The sequence below is a fragment of the Erigeron canadensis genome, chromosome 1, assembly GCF_010389155.1.
Source record: "Erigeron canadensis isolate Cc75 chromosome 1, C_canadensis_v1, whole genome shotgun sequence".
Lineage (NCBI taxonomy): Eukaryota > Viridiplantae > Streptophyta > Magnoliopsida > Asterales > Asteraceae > Erigeron > Erigeron canadensis.
In genome coordinates, this window is record NC_057761.1 from 48,528,147 (window position 1) to 48,544,462 (window position 16,316).

The 16,316-nt window shown below is 33.4% G+C and overlaps 2 protein-coding genes across 6 annotated transcripts; both read right to left on the reverse strand.

Moving 5' to 3' along the window:
- Positions 1-114: 114 nt before the first annotated feature.
- LOC122602206 (protein phosphatase 1 regulatory subunit 12A) lies at positions 115-7,394 on the reverse strand. The gene is made up of 7 exons (XM_043774923.1): positions 6,135-7,394; positions 5,620-5,969; positions 2,098-3,102; positions 1,552-2,005; positions 1,019-1,089; positions 804-926; positions 115-713 (listed from the first exon to the last, which is right to left on the reverse strand). The coding sequence occupies exons 1-7, from the start codon at positions 7,027-7,029 to the stop codon at positions 366-368; spliced, it is 3,246 nt and encodes a 1,081-aa protein (XP_043630858.1). The 5' UTR covers positions 7,030-7,394; the 3' UTR covers positions 115-365.
- Positions 7,395-9,784: 2,390 nt separating this feature from the next.
- LOC122602770 (alcohol dehydrogenase-like 4) lies at positions 9,785-13,860 on the reverse strand. Of its 5 annotated transcripts, none has more exons than XM_043775376.1 (10): positions 13,632-13,839; positions 13,367-13,503; positions 13,214-13,263; positions 12,337-12,665; positions 12,137-12,219; positions 11,944-12,019; positions 11,336-11,397; positions 10,972-11,067; positions 10,709-10,870; positions 9,785-10,074 (listed from the first exon to the last, which is right to left on the reverse strand). In XM_043775376.1, the coding sequence occupies exons 1-10, from the start codon at positions 13,690-13,692 to the stop codon at positions 9,961-9,963; spliced, it is 1,170 nt and encodes a 389-aa protein (XP_043631311.1). In that variant the 5' UTR covers positions 13,693-13,839; the 3' UTR covers positions 9,785-9,960. The 5 variants fall into 5 exon arrangements, with proteins under 5 accessions (XP_043631311.1, XP_043631302.1, XP_043631323.1 ...); XM_043775367.1 differs by having other exon boundaries at positions 12,337-12,674; XM_043775382.1 differs by having other exon boundaries at positions 9,981-10,074; positions 10,709-10,851; positions 12,337-12,674; positions 13,632-13,850.
- Between the last annotated feature and the right edge of the window lie 2,456 nt (positions 13,861-16,316).

Below are 16,316 nucleotides of genomic sequence, written 5' to 3' on the forward strand. Positions count from 1 at the left end.
CATCGTATATGATTCAAGAATATATGACCAATATTACAGTAATCAATTCCATCAAATGCAAGGTATAAAAGAAAAGAATGATTGATGTCATATGTTTAAAATAACAACGTAACATAAGAAAAAAATATTCTCAGATTCATATTTATGTATTAAACATTCATATTATCAATGTTGGGATTATATGTTTAGTAAACCACCCTGGACAATTAGGAACACAAAATCTAGTTAACCAATCATGACTACAATCACACTGCTATCACTACTTTTCTGTCCTACCATCAAGATATTAAGATGTTACAAATGCTAAAATACAACAAGCCTCTTTTCCTAATCATTTACGGTTAAAAAAACATTTATTGAGTACGTTATGACGTCGTTTCCATTTCATCTGAGCTGCCAGAGGCCTCGTTTTGACCCGATGTTTTTCCTTCTTGCATTTCTTCATCACTATATTCACTTTCTTCGCTAGAATCAGAAGAAGAATCATCATCATCACTACTAACAACTTCAGCTTTCCGTCTCCTCCTAGTTCTAGTATCCTTATTTCCTCTTCTTTGAGCAAGTCGCCTAAGTTTTCTTGCCCTCTGTTTCCCCTTTGATAACTCACTGCTATCATTGTCCTTTGTGTTTCTGTCTGTGCTATAATCATCCTCTTCTGATTCAAGATTTGGTGTATCAGTTTCAGATTTGCGTCTCTTCCTACCTGCATTTGTCTGTAACACAAGTAATTGAACATGAAATTTACTTTTAAAAAAAAAAAAAGCAGCAACATGTAAGATGATTTGTGTTTATAGAATGCACACCTTAGGACCACGGTCAACCAATCTGGACCATTCACTCCGGTTCCTCAAGCAGTCAAGAACAGCCTGTGAGTGACTGGAATAAGCATAACGCTCCCCATTATGCTTACGCAAATTAGACCAATGCTGAAAATAAAAAAAAGTTCAAACATTACTACAAGGCAGAAAGGAAAGAAGTCAAGAACCAATGATATTCACACTACGTTTAAGAATTATACCGGTAAAACTGCATTGCAGAGTTCTTCATATGTCATCCGCTTACCTTTGCTCATAATTTCGGCAATCAAGGCTGGGAAAAAAAGGCAAAAAGAAGTCAAAATTGCATAATCTACACAGCATTAGGTTGGTATATGAAATGAAATGTAATCCCAAGCATTCTTATTTTGATGCGATAACAAGTAAATAAAAAACATTAGGATGTGCTTCTGCTTCAGATAACTGAAAGTCCGGAAGTCTAGCAAGTTCAAAGACATAGTTGATAAACAGTTAAATATAAAGACCAATTTTTTTTTTGTTGCAAAGAATAACTATTATTAAATGGAAATGAAACTCCAGCAATGTAGGTTCAAAGAAGGCGTGCATAAGCCAGGAGTTGTTGCAACTTGCAACTAATATGAAACATATTATTGACTATCCGACCCTTCGAATAATAAAAGGCAACTGACTACGGCACCTTCATGCAGCAAAAATCAGATACAGTTTCAAAACGCATGCTGACAGTCCCAATTTTGATTGTATTAAATAAGCATACCAGGTAAAGTACGATGTGTAGGAGCCCCAACTGCACCAGGCTCATCATCAGATGCATTTTGAGGTGAACTCCGTGCAGCTTCATTAGAAGAAGATGGACCACTGCTCACTGTTGTTGAGGCAGTAGGAGCACTCTTATCAACATGAGGCACAACTTTTGCTGAACCATTTTTCACAGGGTCATGCCTCCTTGAGTAGGGCACCTTATGCATTCTATCCACTTTTTTTGGCCCATCAGACTCACGAGAATTACTAGCCCCATTATTAGTTAAATCCTTGTTTTTCTTTCTTGATGCCAGCCCATTATCCTTCAATCCAGAAGTAGATGTCCGTTTCATTAGTGTGCTTGTAGATGTACCAGTAGCTAGCTGAGGTAAGCCTCCAGCATGGCGCATACGTGGCACCCGTGGAACTCTTGGAGAACTATTCAGTTCTTGGTGTAAAAGTAATGCAAGCTGCAGGGAAAACATATAGGTAAACAAAAAGCATCATATAAAGTTAAGCATGTCTTTATTCTTTCACATAGATATAAAACGCTTATTCCAACCTCTTCATCACTTAAGGTTGCAGGTGAGTTGGTAGATGGCATGGGGTGAACATGTGGTAGATGGTTCTTTGGTGCAGGTTGTCTACTTAGCTGACTAGTCTTTTCTGAAGTACTTTTGTTCTGTTCATGTGTACCACTCTCACTCCGCAATGAATTGGCAGAGTCACCGGAATCCGGGGTGACAGAAGACGTTTTAGAGGACGATAAGAATGCAGGATCCTTCAAATCAGATGAGTTCTTCTTGGAAACAGGAGCACTTGAGGACCTACTCAAATGTGACGATTTTAAGGCAGATGTCGAGGGGGATTTTGGAAGGTCTCGTATTACTTTCTTAGGCTTCTCAGAAGCATCTCCGATAATATCTTTTTTACTCTTGGTATTATTATCAGAGACTCCTTTCTGTTTGACACTTAATTTGCGATCTTCAGTGCTATAATATCTCGCCTTATCAGGAACAGACGGTTTTGAAGAAGGTTTTCCAGCAGAAGACTTCGTGACAGTCGATACCGTCATGTTATGTTTATTAGGTGCTCCTGAAGGACTTGTAACAGTTCCATGTGATTTGGCTTGGCCTTTTGAAGAACCATGAGCTTCTGTGGAACTTTCAGGCCCCTTCATGGGTTCCTTTGGCTGGCTCAGCCTGCCAGGTGATTCATCGGGTTCATCTGCTTTACTATTATCATGCGGTATGCTTTTGTCAACATTTTGCACCTTTTGTGACATGTATACATCTTCTTTCTTCACCGCAGAGCTTGTAGATGGAGGGTCATCAGGAATCTTCATATCTTCAGCCAAGGTCTTGGAGCTATCCTGCTTTATATCACTTTGAATATTGGAAGTGTTTCCAGCACGATTGATCTCTACTGCCTTCACTTCAATTGGTGCATGGATTTCGCCATTTGGGGCTGAGCTCGCTTTTTCAACATTGCTCTTATTGGACCCAGTTTCATCACTTCTACTGCTACTTCTTCCACTGGGATTTACATCGTCAACACTAAGGCCATCCTAAAAAGGAAATTATAAACAACATTACAGCTGATAGGGCACTTCAAAGAATATAAAACCCAGCTTCAATCAAAAGCACTAAAAAGCGTAAATGTATCCAATACTTATATAAACTTATTTCTAATAGTTCCATTTTTGTCAGATATTGTCAACAGAATCAACTAACTATCCTTGTTTTGTACTTGAAGCTGGGTATCATGATCAGACAACACATAGTACAATTCATCTTATTATTGCCACATTTATGTCGTTCGTATCCGTTTTACTATACCTCTATATAGAGCATAGCATTCAAACATGTATGTTTTTCCATCAATCTTACATGTTTCTATATGTGCCTCATGTCATATTTGAGGCATTCTTAATGTTCATTTAGTTTGTTCTAAAATGAAAGTCCCAAGCAGCAAACCTGTGAACTAAAACAAGAAAAGTAAATTTCTTTAAGTTTTCAGAGAAACTTTGCATGTGTGTGAGATCAAAAGTGAACTTTACATGGTTATAAGAGATCACCACAGGCTACCATGATGTTGGCAGGATAAAGAGTTTAAAAGGGATATTTTACTTGGAGTGTATAAAACTTCATCATAATTCCTATTGTATGTATCCAACTATTTCGTTTTTTATTAAATGTATATATCTTTCTTTTTCCAATTTCACCTATTGTGCGTGTCTAATGACCCCCAAACAACCAGTTGCAGGTTATTTCAATAAAGTAGATTGTTTTTCTATTGATTAACATGTATCTTTCATGCCAAATCAGATAGTATGTGCATTGTAAGTCATTCTATTTATTTACTTTTTATCACATCAAAATAAGCAGCCATCTGCTTTATTTGACTTTGTCTTCATCTCTGTCGTCACTCCGCAACCACTACCATCAACACCCACAAAAATCAGCCACTGCCACCACTATCCATCCCTTTCTTTTGCCATTCTTATGACAGAAATTGAGAAGGATCAATCGGGGTTTTAAGGTCCATATAGCATTCAGGGTTTAATGATAGCATCAAAACCATTTATAGATTAAAATGAAAAATAAAAAAATTGAACAATAAGAAGGGTTTTTAAAATTTAATTCATACATTCCCATAGAAAGAGATATAGAGAAAAACCACGCCTGGAGACCTCTGACAGTAACAATAATTCTGGTGAAATTGTTCTTATACAGCTGACAATGGTGGTAATTCAAGATCCTTGCTATGAGATTGACGTTATAAATTCATTATTTATAATCTGGATTTAACTTAACAATAAGATTGCACTAGATCATTAGCAATATAATTCAACTATTAAAAAGAATTGAACTTCCCCCTAATTCTCAATGTAATTTCAAGTCATCTAACACACTTATAAGGTGATTTTGAAACTAAATACATTTAATAGGGGGAAAAAAGTTGGATTACAATAGGAATTATGGGAAAGTTCAATTAAATTTAAATCAATAGGCCCTTAAAAAAAGTGTACCTAGATAGATGATATCATGCTATAACCAACTTGGTCAAACTATCAGTATGTTTGGATAGGGGTGGGTTATTTATAGTAAAAGCATTTAAAAAAGTACAAAAGGTACATGTGTAAGTTAACTTACACATGCTTGTTCCTTCCATCTCCGACCACCACCACCACCACCATCATCATCTCCAACCACCACCATGATCCTCCGGCGACGGCGACCATCTCCGGCGAGACTTACACATGTGTAAGTTAACTTTCCGGTGAGAATCAGGTTCGTTTTCGGGTGGATATGGTACGGGCCAGAGACCCTCATCCGTTCTAAGCTGATCGTCAAGGGAAGCATATGGGAATCGTATGGATTTGATGGGCGGCGATCCAAGAGATAGTGATGGTTTGCTACGGTACATGCGAAGCCCTTGATGCCGGCACCGGCGCCGTGGTTGAGGTGGTCAGAGATGATGGTGGCTGGTGGTTGTCTCGCGAAGGAAAAAACCTAGAAAATTTAAACCCTAAAATGCTAAAAAAGTTGTACTTACACATGTGTAAGTCTCGCCGGAGATGGTCGCCGTCGCCAGAGGATCATGGTCGCCGTCGCCAGAGGATCATGGTGGTGGTTGGAGATGATCATGGTGGTGGTGGTGGTGGTGGTCGGAGATGGAAGGAAGAAGGAAGAAGGAGGAGGAAATACTTTTTCAAACCCTTGTACTAAAAATAACTTTCCTCTGTTTGGATGTACATATTGAAAATTATCATGTGACACTGATGAATTAAAATCGAATACTCATACGTAGTATTAGATTTCGAAAAAATTTATGTATGGGTTTTTGCTGTTAAAGTGTTCAGATTTCGAAACTATGATTATGTAACAAGTGGTCCTATTAAAGGTGTTGTTATGGTTTTCAACTCTTCACAGTGGCCATATTTATGTAAAATCAGATACTCAGTTGATCAAGTGTTTTGCAAATTACGATGACTAAAGCTTCGAGGTTAAAACTGCTCTCGACTCCTATCCTAACCCTGAACTACCAAATATGTGTAACTATGAATTAAACTTTTACATACCTCATGTTCTACGGTATTAGTTTGCATAGAATTTTTAATCAATGGCGATGCTGCTTTGCCGTCTTCTTTTTTAGGAGAAATCTGACCACTTGGAGAAACTTGATTAACATCATTTTCTTCCATTTGTTTTGCTTCTCTTGAGGGATTTATTCTTGCATCATTTACATCCTCTGAAGGTTGTCCAATAGAGGCAGGGTTGCTATTGTCAAGAAGATGGTCTGATTTATGATTGGTCTGCACAACCACTCTCGAATTATCACGTTTGGAACTATTCTTATCGATCTTGAAAACCTTAAGACCTTTCCCGTCATTTGGTTCTGATTGTTTTGCATCACTTGATTTGGTGGGCACTAATATTATAGTAAAGTAAACATATATCATTAAGCTTTCTAAATTATTACTCCGTATTATTATTATTGGCACATGCATAGTCATACATATCTCAAAGCTAATACAAAAGCAAACAAATAATAACTAATAAGCAACACACGAAACTGAAATAAAAAACAAAATACCTGAATCAGAAGAATAATGATTTATCTTCTTAGAATCTCTATCTTTCTCCATAACTTTGACACTTCTCTTCCTGTTCTGGTCCTTGAACACCTTCAAATCATATTTCTTTTGTTTGCCTGAATGAACCACAACCGGCTTCAGCAAACTCCTTTCTTTTCTCAACCCACTCTGCTGGCGCCTATTTTCATGATTCTCAACTTCTTGTTTCTTCCTATCAGTAGTTGGCGGACCCATATCCAACCCACCTCCACCATTAACCTCGCTTTTTAATCGACCATTCTCCTTTGACAATGAAAACAATGCATCAGCCCCATTACTAGTACGCTTTTCAATATCTTCTATAATTTTCTTACCACCATCATCATCATCGTCATCGTCATCATGCCTATCCTCCCAGCACGGGAACTCCCTATATTGATACTTAAACTTTTTAGGAACATACCCTGTACACTTCCAAAGCTCAGGACCAAAAATCGAAGACACCCCACTAAACAAAGTAGGATCACCACCAGGTATACCCTGCACATGCACTTTATCTTCCATAGGAACCTCGGTCCAAACTTGAAACGGATTTTGCACAGAACAACTCACAGAATATGAGTTCTCCATCCTCATAGTTTTGGTAGGCAACTCAACTAACAATTGTGCAACTTCGGTTTCCTCATTCTCTTTCCTAAGTTTCTTACCTTTACACTTATCACAAGCAAATAATTTTTCGCTCTTAACATATCTAGCACACCTAGTATGCACCCAAACACCACATTCATCACAATCAACCATTTCTTCCCCATCATCAAAGTTAACCCCACAAACACAATCCACCACCCAAGATTCATCCACCCAGTCATCTGGTGTGTCCGATATCGTTGGTAACCGATTCGATCGGTTTTTCATCACAAACCCTAATTCTAAACAAACCCCAAAACACCAAAAAAACCAAATTCACAATATAAAAACAATACCACCTACTTCAAACATGTATAATTCACTAAAACTATAACAAAGTAAGCAACTTTATGCAAATTCAACAAAAGGGTATTTCTAAAAAAAAATGAAATTATGATAAACTGAAGGGAGGAAAAAAATAAAAATTCAGAGAATAATATGTTTACCTTGTAAAAAAATCAAGAATCTTTGTATGGTGAATGATTTGAATTAAGTATTAAGCTAAAAGATGATGATTTTTTATTTGAGAATAAGTGTATATGTATGTATATGTATATTGTATATTTTGTATGAATGAATGTATATCTCTCTCTGTGGACATGAAATTGAACCAGAATGAAAAAATGTAAAAATATGATTATATAAAAATTTGGCGTCCGTCGGCTTGAAAGTGAATTTGGGCTACTGATGTGGGGATGGGTCGTCTTGGTGGGTAAAATATGGATTTTTAATTGGTTATGTAGGCTGAGGGCTATGGGCTAGATAGGTCCAGCCCATTATGGGATGATATAAATATTTGTTTTGTACGAGTAATGATGATAGAACGAAAATGTCAATCAGAATGCTAGATTTGAACCATAAAAAGGTTTGTTTGATGTATATTTTTGGGCTAACAGGGATATTTTTGTGATCGTTTGGAAATTTTTTTATTTTTATATTTATCATTTTCAAGATGTTTTACATAAAAAGATCTTGACTCAAAGACTTTTTGTGAAAAAATAAAACACTTAACCACCAAATCATATTAAAAGTGATTTAGAAACCTAAAATTATGATCAAACCTATTACCCTTCAGATATGATATTACATAAGGTGTTCCTACTTTTGAAGAATCATCACATAGAATGGTCCTACACCAGATGATTAGTTTGTCAAAATTTTGGGGAAATCCACTAAGGTCGAATCTTAATTTCTATATTTGTAAGAGTAGATTATTTGGGAGTTTTCGAAAGTCCCGGGTTCATCTCAGGCATGCACGGTTCGAGCTGTGGATACTGCCCAATTAGATGTGACTGTGGTATCTCGAATGCTAACTAATAACCATTAGCACGTTAAAAAAAACATTTTTTGACTCCATCAATGTTTTCGAATACATCAACTGGTACCATTATCGTCGTTTTTATCTTTAATTTCTTATGCGTACGTAACTCTAAGTTAAATATGTGTTGGTGTATCAACATCAACAATAGTAACGAAGGTGAAATTTATGGAATTGTAACTTAAGAATGATGACGGGTTTGAAGTGTCACAACAATACTATTTTTAGTTATTGCTTATATATGTTGTTTATAGAAAGATGAACTAGTTCGATTTATAACAAAAGTTTACGGGATGAAATAGATCAAATGCTTTTATTGTTTAGCTAGATAAATACATTTTGGTTTTCTGTCAATTGTCGCATTCTTTTCCTACCTTCAACGTCTAAAATAGTAAACACTAGATTTTAGATCCGTGTCCAAAACTGGACACGAGACTTACGACATTATTAATATTAGATATTAATAAATGTAACTCATAAACGTTTATAAAGTGAAAGTTGAAGATATAAGTAGATACTGAGTGTTCAATTCAAATGCCAATAATGTTTAACTTACAGAAAGAAAACTAATGTAATAAAAGAATATTGGAAGTATATACCATCCTTCATCATTTGAAAAACTTATTTATAGACGAAATTTGTTTTAATGTTTTTTGTCTTGTCATCTTTGTCACATATTAGCACCTTAAAGCCCCTTCTCGACTTAACTCGAGATACTGCAATGTACAATTGTTCGTGTGTGAAAACCGAACTTTATAGATAGAATCCAATTTTAATAACTTTGTAAAAATAATTATTTTAGTTATTTGTTTTTTATTAATTAAATAAAATTATGTATAAACTAAATGATGAAATCAGCGAGAGACAATTTGATGAAATCGAGCCATATGATTGGTTAATAAGTCATTAGTTCAACTGTCTTTTAATATATATTAAAATTAAAATTGTACAATTACTACTAAAATCTGAATATATTTACAATAAATTTAATTTATTTTTATATAATTAATTATATATATGTGATAGAACATATTATTGAATATATATTAGCTATTATTTTATCGGATATATATAAGTTATTATTTATTTATTTATTACATTAAAACTATTGGGTAAAAAGTGTAAATTAAAGTCAAAATTAAAAAAAAATCAACATTAAGAAATCGAGAGTTGTGATTGGTCGATAAGTTATTAAAGCAACTGTGCTTTAATATAATAAAAGATGTGTTATGAGTTATTAATCTAATTGTTAAAAGAGAGATGAGAGAATTTGTTTCTTAATTGAGACTGATCAACTTAGGAAAAAAACTAACAACTAACATTTACAATTATAATTCACATTAATAATAATATACTTCGATTCCGTTCCGATTTAAATTGTTAAGTTTTTTTTCCTTAACTATAAATATATTTGTTTGTGTTACATAAAATTTAGTGAATATCAATGAAAATTACCTTTAAAACCCAATCCATATATATATATATCAATAATTATATAACACACAAAAAAAAAATAAATTACGGTCAAAATTGTTAAAAAAAAAAACTAAAAAAATCAAACTTAAACATTTAAATCGTAAGAAATAAATAATAAACAATCACATTTTCCAAAGTAAATATGTATCATAAAGCTCAATGTCACCCAATCCAATCATATTGTAACAATTTATCAAACGCCACGAATCATATCACCCAATCCAACAAAGCTCAATGTATTTGTTTATAAATGAAGTATCAAAACGACAAACCAATTTGATCTCTTTAAACTTGTGCAAGTAACAATATGTATCATAAATTATGTCACACATACATATATACTCGATCGTATATATAAATATAATTCAAAGATGAAGCAAGCATCGTAATGATTTTCCCTGAATGAGCAGTTCGAAAGCCTGGTCTATCTTGTTGAATGGAAGCTCGTGAGTTATAAACTCCTCCAACTTTACTCCCTCCTAAAACATGTAGATATTCCGTATCATTGAGTATTATATAAACATACACACAAGAAACAAGATTGAAGGCCAACCCGTAGCTCAATATTGTTTACCACTAGCTTTGTATTGGCCATCGGCGTAAAATAAAGATAACGACTAAATTATTATGATTTTAGCGATGTTTAAGGATTTGTGGCTATTTTTAACGATTTTTAAACGTTTTTGGCACTTTACTCATTTAGTTACATAAGGACACGAATGTTTATGAGCTTTATTGTTAGGATAATATTTCGAAAGTTTAAGGATTAGTTAAACTGACCGATATTCTAGTTATTTTTGTTTAAACTCTACCAAACAATAATTAATAATACATAATTTTCTAAAAAAAAAATATACCACATGAATTTAATGGACCCATAACCCGATTTATTCCTATGTTACATATATGGGAATCCCTCAAGTTATTATTAACTTGTTAGGTCAAATTAGAGTAATCTTGACCATTGATTTAAAGTCAAAGGTCAAGATTTACCAACTTGTAGTCAAGTTGGATAATTTTAAGGAATCTCTTCCCTACATGTACATAGTTAATTTCGCCTTTGCATATACATACAGCATATAACATATACAATAAACACCAAGTAGTGCGTACCATATGCATGCAGTGATGGACAAAGAGAGGGAGTTGAGATTTGCCTTTAAAGCCACCAAACACTGAACCGGTGATTGTTCGTCCATCAAACAACTCCATTGGATGCAATGGCAACATTCTTGGAGTTGGATGAATTCCCAATACTACTGTCATCCCCCATCCCTATTTATTAATTAATATATATATCCAACTCAAATCAAATAATATTATTCCAACTTAAATGATAGCTAGATCAATGCCTATATAATTTCTTACATACGTACATCGTGTGTAGATAAGAAGGCTTCACGAAGAACATCAACATTTCCGGCACACTCGAAGCTGAAGTCTACCCCTCCTTCAATCATGTCCCTTATTTTCTACAAATTATAACAAATTAATAAATAACTTTTCTAACCTAAAATAATTATATTTTCCGTAGCAAAAGTCGACTCTAAATTTTATGATAGAAATTACAAATAACTTATGCACTTAATAAATATCAGTTGACATAAATTAGTGTACGTAATTATTTCTATATATCATTATCAATTGTATTGTATATGACAAAATGAACTTTTACAAAAGAACAAGAGTATTAAGACACATAATTACACACACAGATCGACAAAGTAGTTGATTAATTACCTCATGCACCGACGTCTTAATGTCCCTTGGATTTATAAAGTCCGTCGTTCCCATTGTTTGGCCTATATATCGACAATATATAGAAACTTCATACCTTAATATATTTAATTTGTAAGGAAAATTTTGAAAAAAATGCATAATAATGGAAATCATTTTCCAATAGTTTTACACTTTTACTTTTACATACTAATTAACCCGCGCCTGTAGAGAGAAAAAATTTATAATGCATGAAATCTTTTTCTCTAATTCATTGAATTTTTTAGCCAAGCTAAACTTAATGTTTCATCTTCACCTCACTAAACCACGTACTATTGTTTGTAACATCTAATAATCTTAGTCAAAACTATTTCATAATTTAACTGGGCCAACTGGTTTACCGAGTTGGACTGGGCCTCAAAGTCAAAACTTTTCTGTGGCCCAAATATAAAATTCCATTCCGAGTTTGTGGTTCGGGTCTTATGAGATGATGCGTATGGTTGATTGGTACGTATGAGAATGAGAAAATGAGTTTCATTGCTAATTAGGTTATTTGGTTATAAATTTGATTATTGAAATTGGGAGTCAAACTCGTATTAGTAAATAATTTGCTACATATACGTACGTTTTACCTTTAATACGTTTGTCAGGATTAATATCAATTCCTATTATCTTAGATGCCCCTCTTGCCTTGGCTCCTTGTATGACCTGCTTCAAAGGTAATATATATATGATTTGCGGCACCTCATTTAGACCAATAAGTGAACATAATGAATTAATTTCACAAAACCAAAGATGGACAAATAACTAGCTACTATGTATTACCGCCAATCCCACCGCACCCAACCCGAAAACTGCAACCGTAGAGCCTTGGTGTACATTTGCGGTATTGATTACAGCTCCAAATCCTAGCTTGTGTTTAAACATATATATCTAAACCAATAAGTATACATGCATATGTATAGTCTTGCTGTTCAAAAAAAATAAAATAAGTATACATATATATAGCTAGAATGCAAATTAACCTGTAGAGAGACAGCAGCTAAATAAGGTCATGGTGTTGAGTGGAGCTTTTGGATCAATCTTGACGATGCAGCCCGAGTCCACGACTGTATATTCGCTAAACGTAGAAGCATTTAAGAAATGGAAGATGGGTTTCCCATCTTGCGTCAAGAACCTGGTCTTCCCATCATTCCTCATTACACTTCTTAATGGATCGACCCGGAACTTTGCACATAAATTGGTGGTTTTGGATTTGCAATAATCACATTCACCACACTCTCCATGAAAGATCGTGAGAACATGATCCCCTTCCTTTATGTCCTTAACACCTTCCCCTATACTCTCAACAACCCTATATATACTAAATCACAACGATTACACTACCCTGTATTTTAGGATACTACTATAATACAGTTTAACATAGTTATTGAAAACTTGGATAAAGTACACTTTTAAAGATCAACATATTAATTTTATTTCGCTTTTTGAACAATAAATGTTAGTTGTTGATAGTTTTCACCAAGTTAATAATTAAACGTCAATGTTCTGATTTGAACCCGAGACCTCCATAGAAGCAAAGCCTCCTACGTACTAGACCATTGGCATGTCAATATATTAGCTAGGTGCCAGAATAATGATCGATCTACACATTGAAGTCATTTGAAAATGCCTCAATTTCGCTTATATATGTCATTATTCATTAATATTGAAGCTATTGTAATTGTTAATTAAGATTTTATTATTTTCATTAAGTTTAAAAGGTGAAGCTATATTTATTTATTTATACATTAATAGGACATAAATTTAAATCTAGTTTTTTCTTTTATATATATGTAAATGTAAATAATTACATAAAGAGTGACATATAATTTGATGAGAAGTATATATTCAAGACGTTACCCGGAGGCCTCATGTCCAAAAATCCTAGGATACACTTGTTGAGCCTCGTTCTGTTTATAAGCAAGTAGATCATGGTCAAACGATAAACACAAATGCGCATACAGGTAGAAAGGCTAGTAATTAAATACGGAGCTAGTAAGTACTATGTAGTACCTGACCTTTCCAAGCACTAAGATCAGTATGGCAAATTGAAGTGAAAAGGATTTTGACTCGGACTTCCATTTCCCGAGGGGGTAGAACACGAATTTGTTGTATAGACAAAGGTTGCCCGGGACCCCATGCCACGGCAGCTTCATACATACATATTCATCATGATTATGCCAATAACAACATCAGATCGATATAATTAAAATGATCGATCACTAATTTGTATGTTTTGTATTTAATTACATGATCAAAAAGTCTAGTACCAACCAACCTGTGCATGAGATTTCTTTGGCTGCAGAAAGACCATTTGCTGCTTCTTCTTTCCCGTTCATGATGTTTAAGTTAGTTTGGTAATTAATTAGCCCCGTGATATATGCAATGTTTACAGTATATATATATATGTGTGTGTGTATATAGATCGATATATATGTTTCCAGAAAATATATGTTTACAGTATATATGTTTACAGTAGCTGCTTGATGTGAGCTTAGCTAGTGGTGGCTTTCATTTAATGTTATATGGTTGGTCAATCAAGCTAGCATTCATTCATTTACTCGTATTAATATTATGGGTCTTTGTTCAATTATTATTCGATCGACCTTTAATTATTTGGTCTTATCATGTACTTCGTTCTCAACGGCAAATCCACAAATTGATCGAAGCCGCCGTGTGAGTTGACAAATCAAACTGATAAACAAATCCAGTAGCAATTTAAGTACTGTAATAATAGTTTTAAACCCAGCAATGATCGGGTTTTCGGCTTTTCGCTAATATTGTAAAAATATTAATTAGTGAAATCCAATACTTGCTCTGCTTTTTCAACAACAGATCACGAGATACATGTTAAATTCACTTCTTTTTTTTTTAAAAAAAAGAAAGTACTACACACTTATTTTCACATTTTTGATAACTATAAATAACTTACTATTAAAGAGTTACAAGTACAAGATTAATAATATGAGTATAGTAGGGGATTTAAAGTCCAATCAAGCAATCTAAAGACTAAAATTACAATCCTTATAAGAGGATTTGTTGAAAAGGATCAATTGGGGTACAAGAGGATTTGTAACCAACTAAAAGTGGGTTCAATTCGTTGAAGTATAATAAATTATTTGTGAATTAAATTGTTTGCGGTACATTTTTTCTTTTTAACACTTGTGAAAAATTCTTTATTAATTCACCCCATAAATATAAGAAATGGGATTTGAGTTACTTAGATGGATCCTTTCAAGGTTGGAAGTCGTTATCGGGTCACTAACCCATTGGCAATAAAGATTAAGGAGTCAAATTGACGTCGAACAAGCCAACAAGGTTCACCACTCCACTCCGTCTTCCTTATTGAAGAAAACTCGAAACATACTTGTGTAGTTGCGTCTAAAAAAAACACATAGATTATTCGAATCCAATGATTTGTCAGGGGAAAAAAAATGGATAGGATGATGTTGATCAATATACATAATAAAAATTAATAAATATATAATAAAATAACAACGTATTTCTAATTTTGTTAAAAAAATAAATAATTAATGTATTCGATAAAACATCAATATAAGTAATCTATTTACTCTATATATAATTAAGAGATAATAGTTTTTTTTCTTAGGTGACACTTTTGTTTTCGTGCCAACTAGGCTTTTTGCTTAAGTGATATTTTATGGTAATTTTAATGTTTTTTTAATATATGTTGACATTTAAATCTATTTTTTTTAGTGTTTTTGTGGCACTTCATTTGCCACGTCATCATTTGTTTACATGGACATTTTTTTTTTCAATTTTAAATGGCAAATAAAAAAACTATACACAAGATTAGTATTTATGACCTCTAACTTTTAATATTATGCACAAACCGGCCACTTGACCTAACTTAAAATTTGTTTATTTTTTGTAAAACTACGGTAGATATTTAGTGAATATTAAAACTAATTAAAAGACATTGATTATATAATTGTCGATCTTTCTTTTGTTTTAAGTTATCTTTGTACGTAAAATATAATTTACTTTAATATAATATAAAACTATATTATATTGATAACTTTATTTAGTATTTTACTATCCGATTATATTATCAGTATTAACTTAGATATTTACATTATCAATTTCACATACATATTTTTGATATTTGTTTTTATATTCAATTTAAATTTCTTTCTCTTCACTTTTATATCTTCTTTTTTTTTTTTTTTTTCTTACTTTCTATATTTTACTTTATACATATTTCTTTGTACAGTTGTACGCGGTCATCCCAAAATAAGTGTCGGAGCAATGTAAAAGGTCGGATTAGAGGTGCAAATACCAATTAACCGATCTCGGTTATTTTTTTTAGTAACCAAAACCGGTTATTTTTTAAAAAAAAAAACCCATTACGGTTAACCGGTACCGGTTAATAACCGGTTTGGGTTTTTAAAAACTATAACCGGTGTAATCGGTTTTGGTTAATAATAACCGGTTAACCGATACCGGTTAACCTAATAGTTTTTTTTTAACCGCCCGCTATCAATAATATATAAGCCAAAAGGGGTTTTCTTTTTTAACATAAAACAAGTTGTTCCGTCCGGATCTACCCACCAACACCACTGATAACACCACTTCTCTTCATTATCATCTACCCCTCATGGCCGCCACATATATCGATGTGTATATATATATGTATATATATATGATTGGGCGGTTAGTGGAACACACATACACACACAGGCACACAACCACATAGTACGTAATATTTTAAATGATCTTGAAGAGGTGATTCAGTGGAGGATCTTGAAGAGGTGATCAGTTGGTTCTTTCTCCGCTCTCCGATGCTTTTTTCTTTCTTTCCAGATGTATGTGACTTCATGTTTCTTTTTATATCTCGATGTATATATATATCATCCAGTAAGTGGTGAGTATAAAATAGAAAACAATCCCAATTATATATAATTAATCGATTAACCGGTTAAAATTAAAAATAAAATCCGAT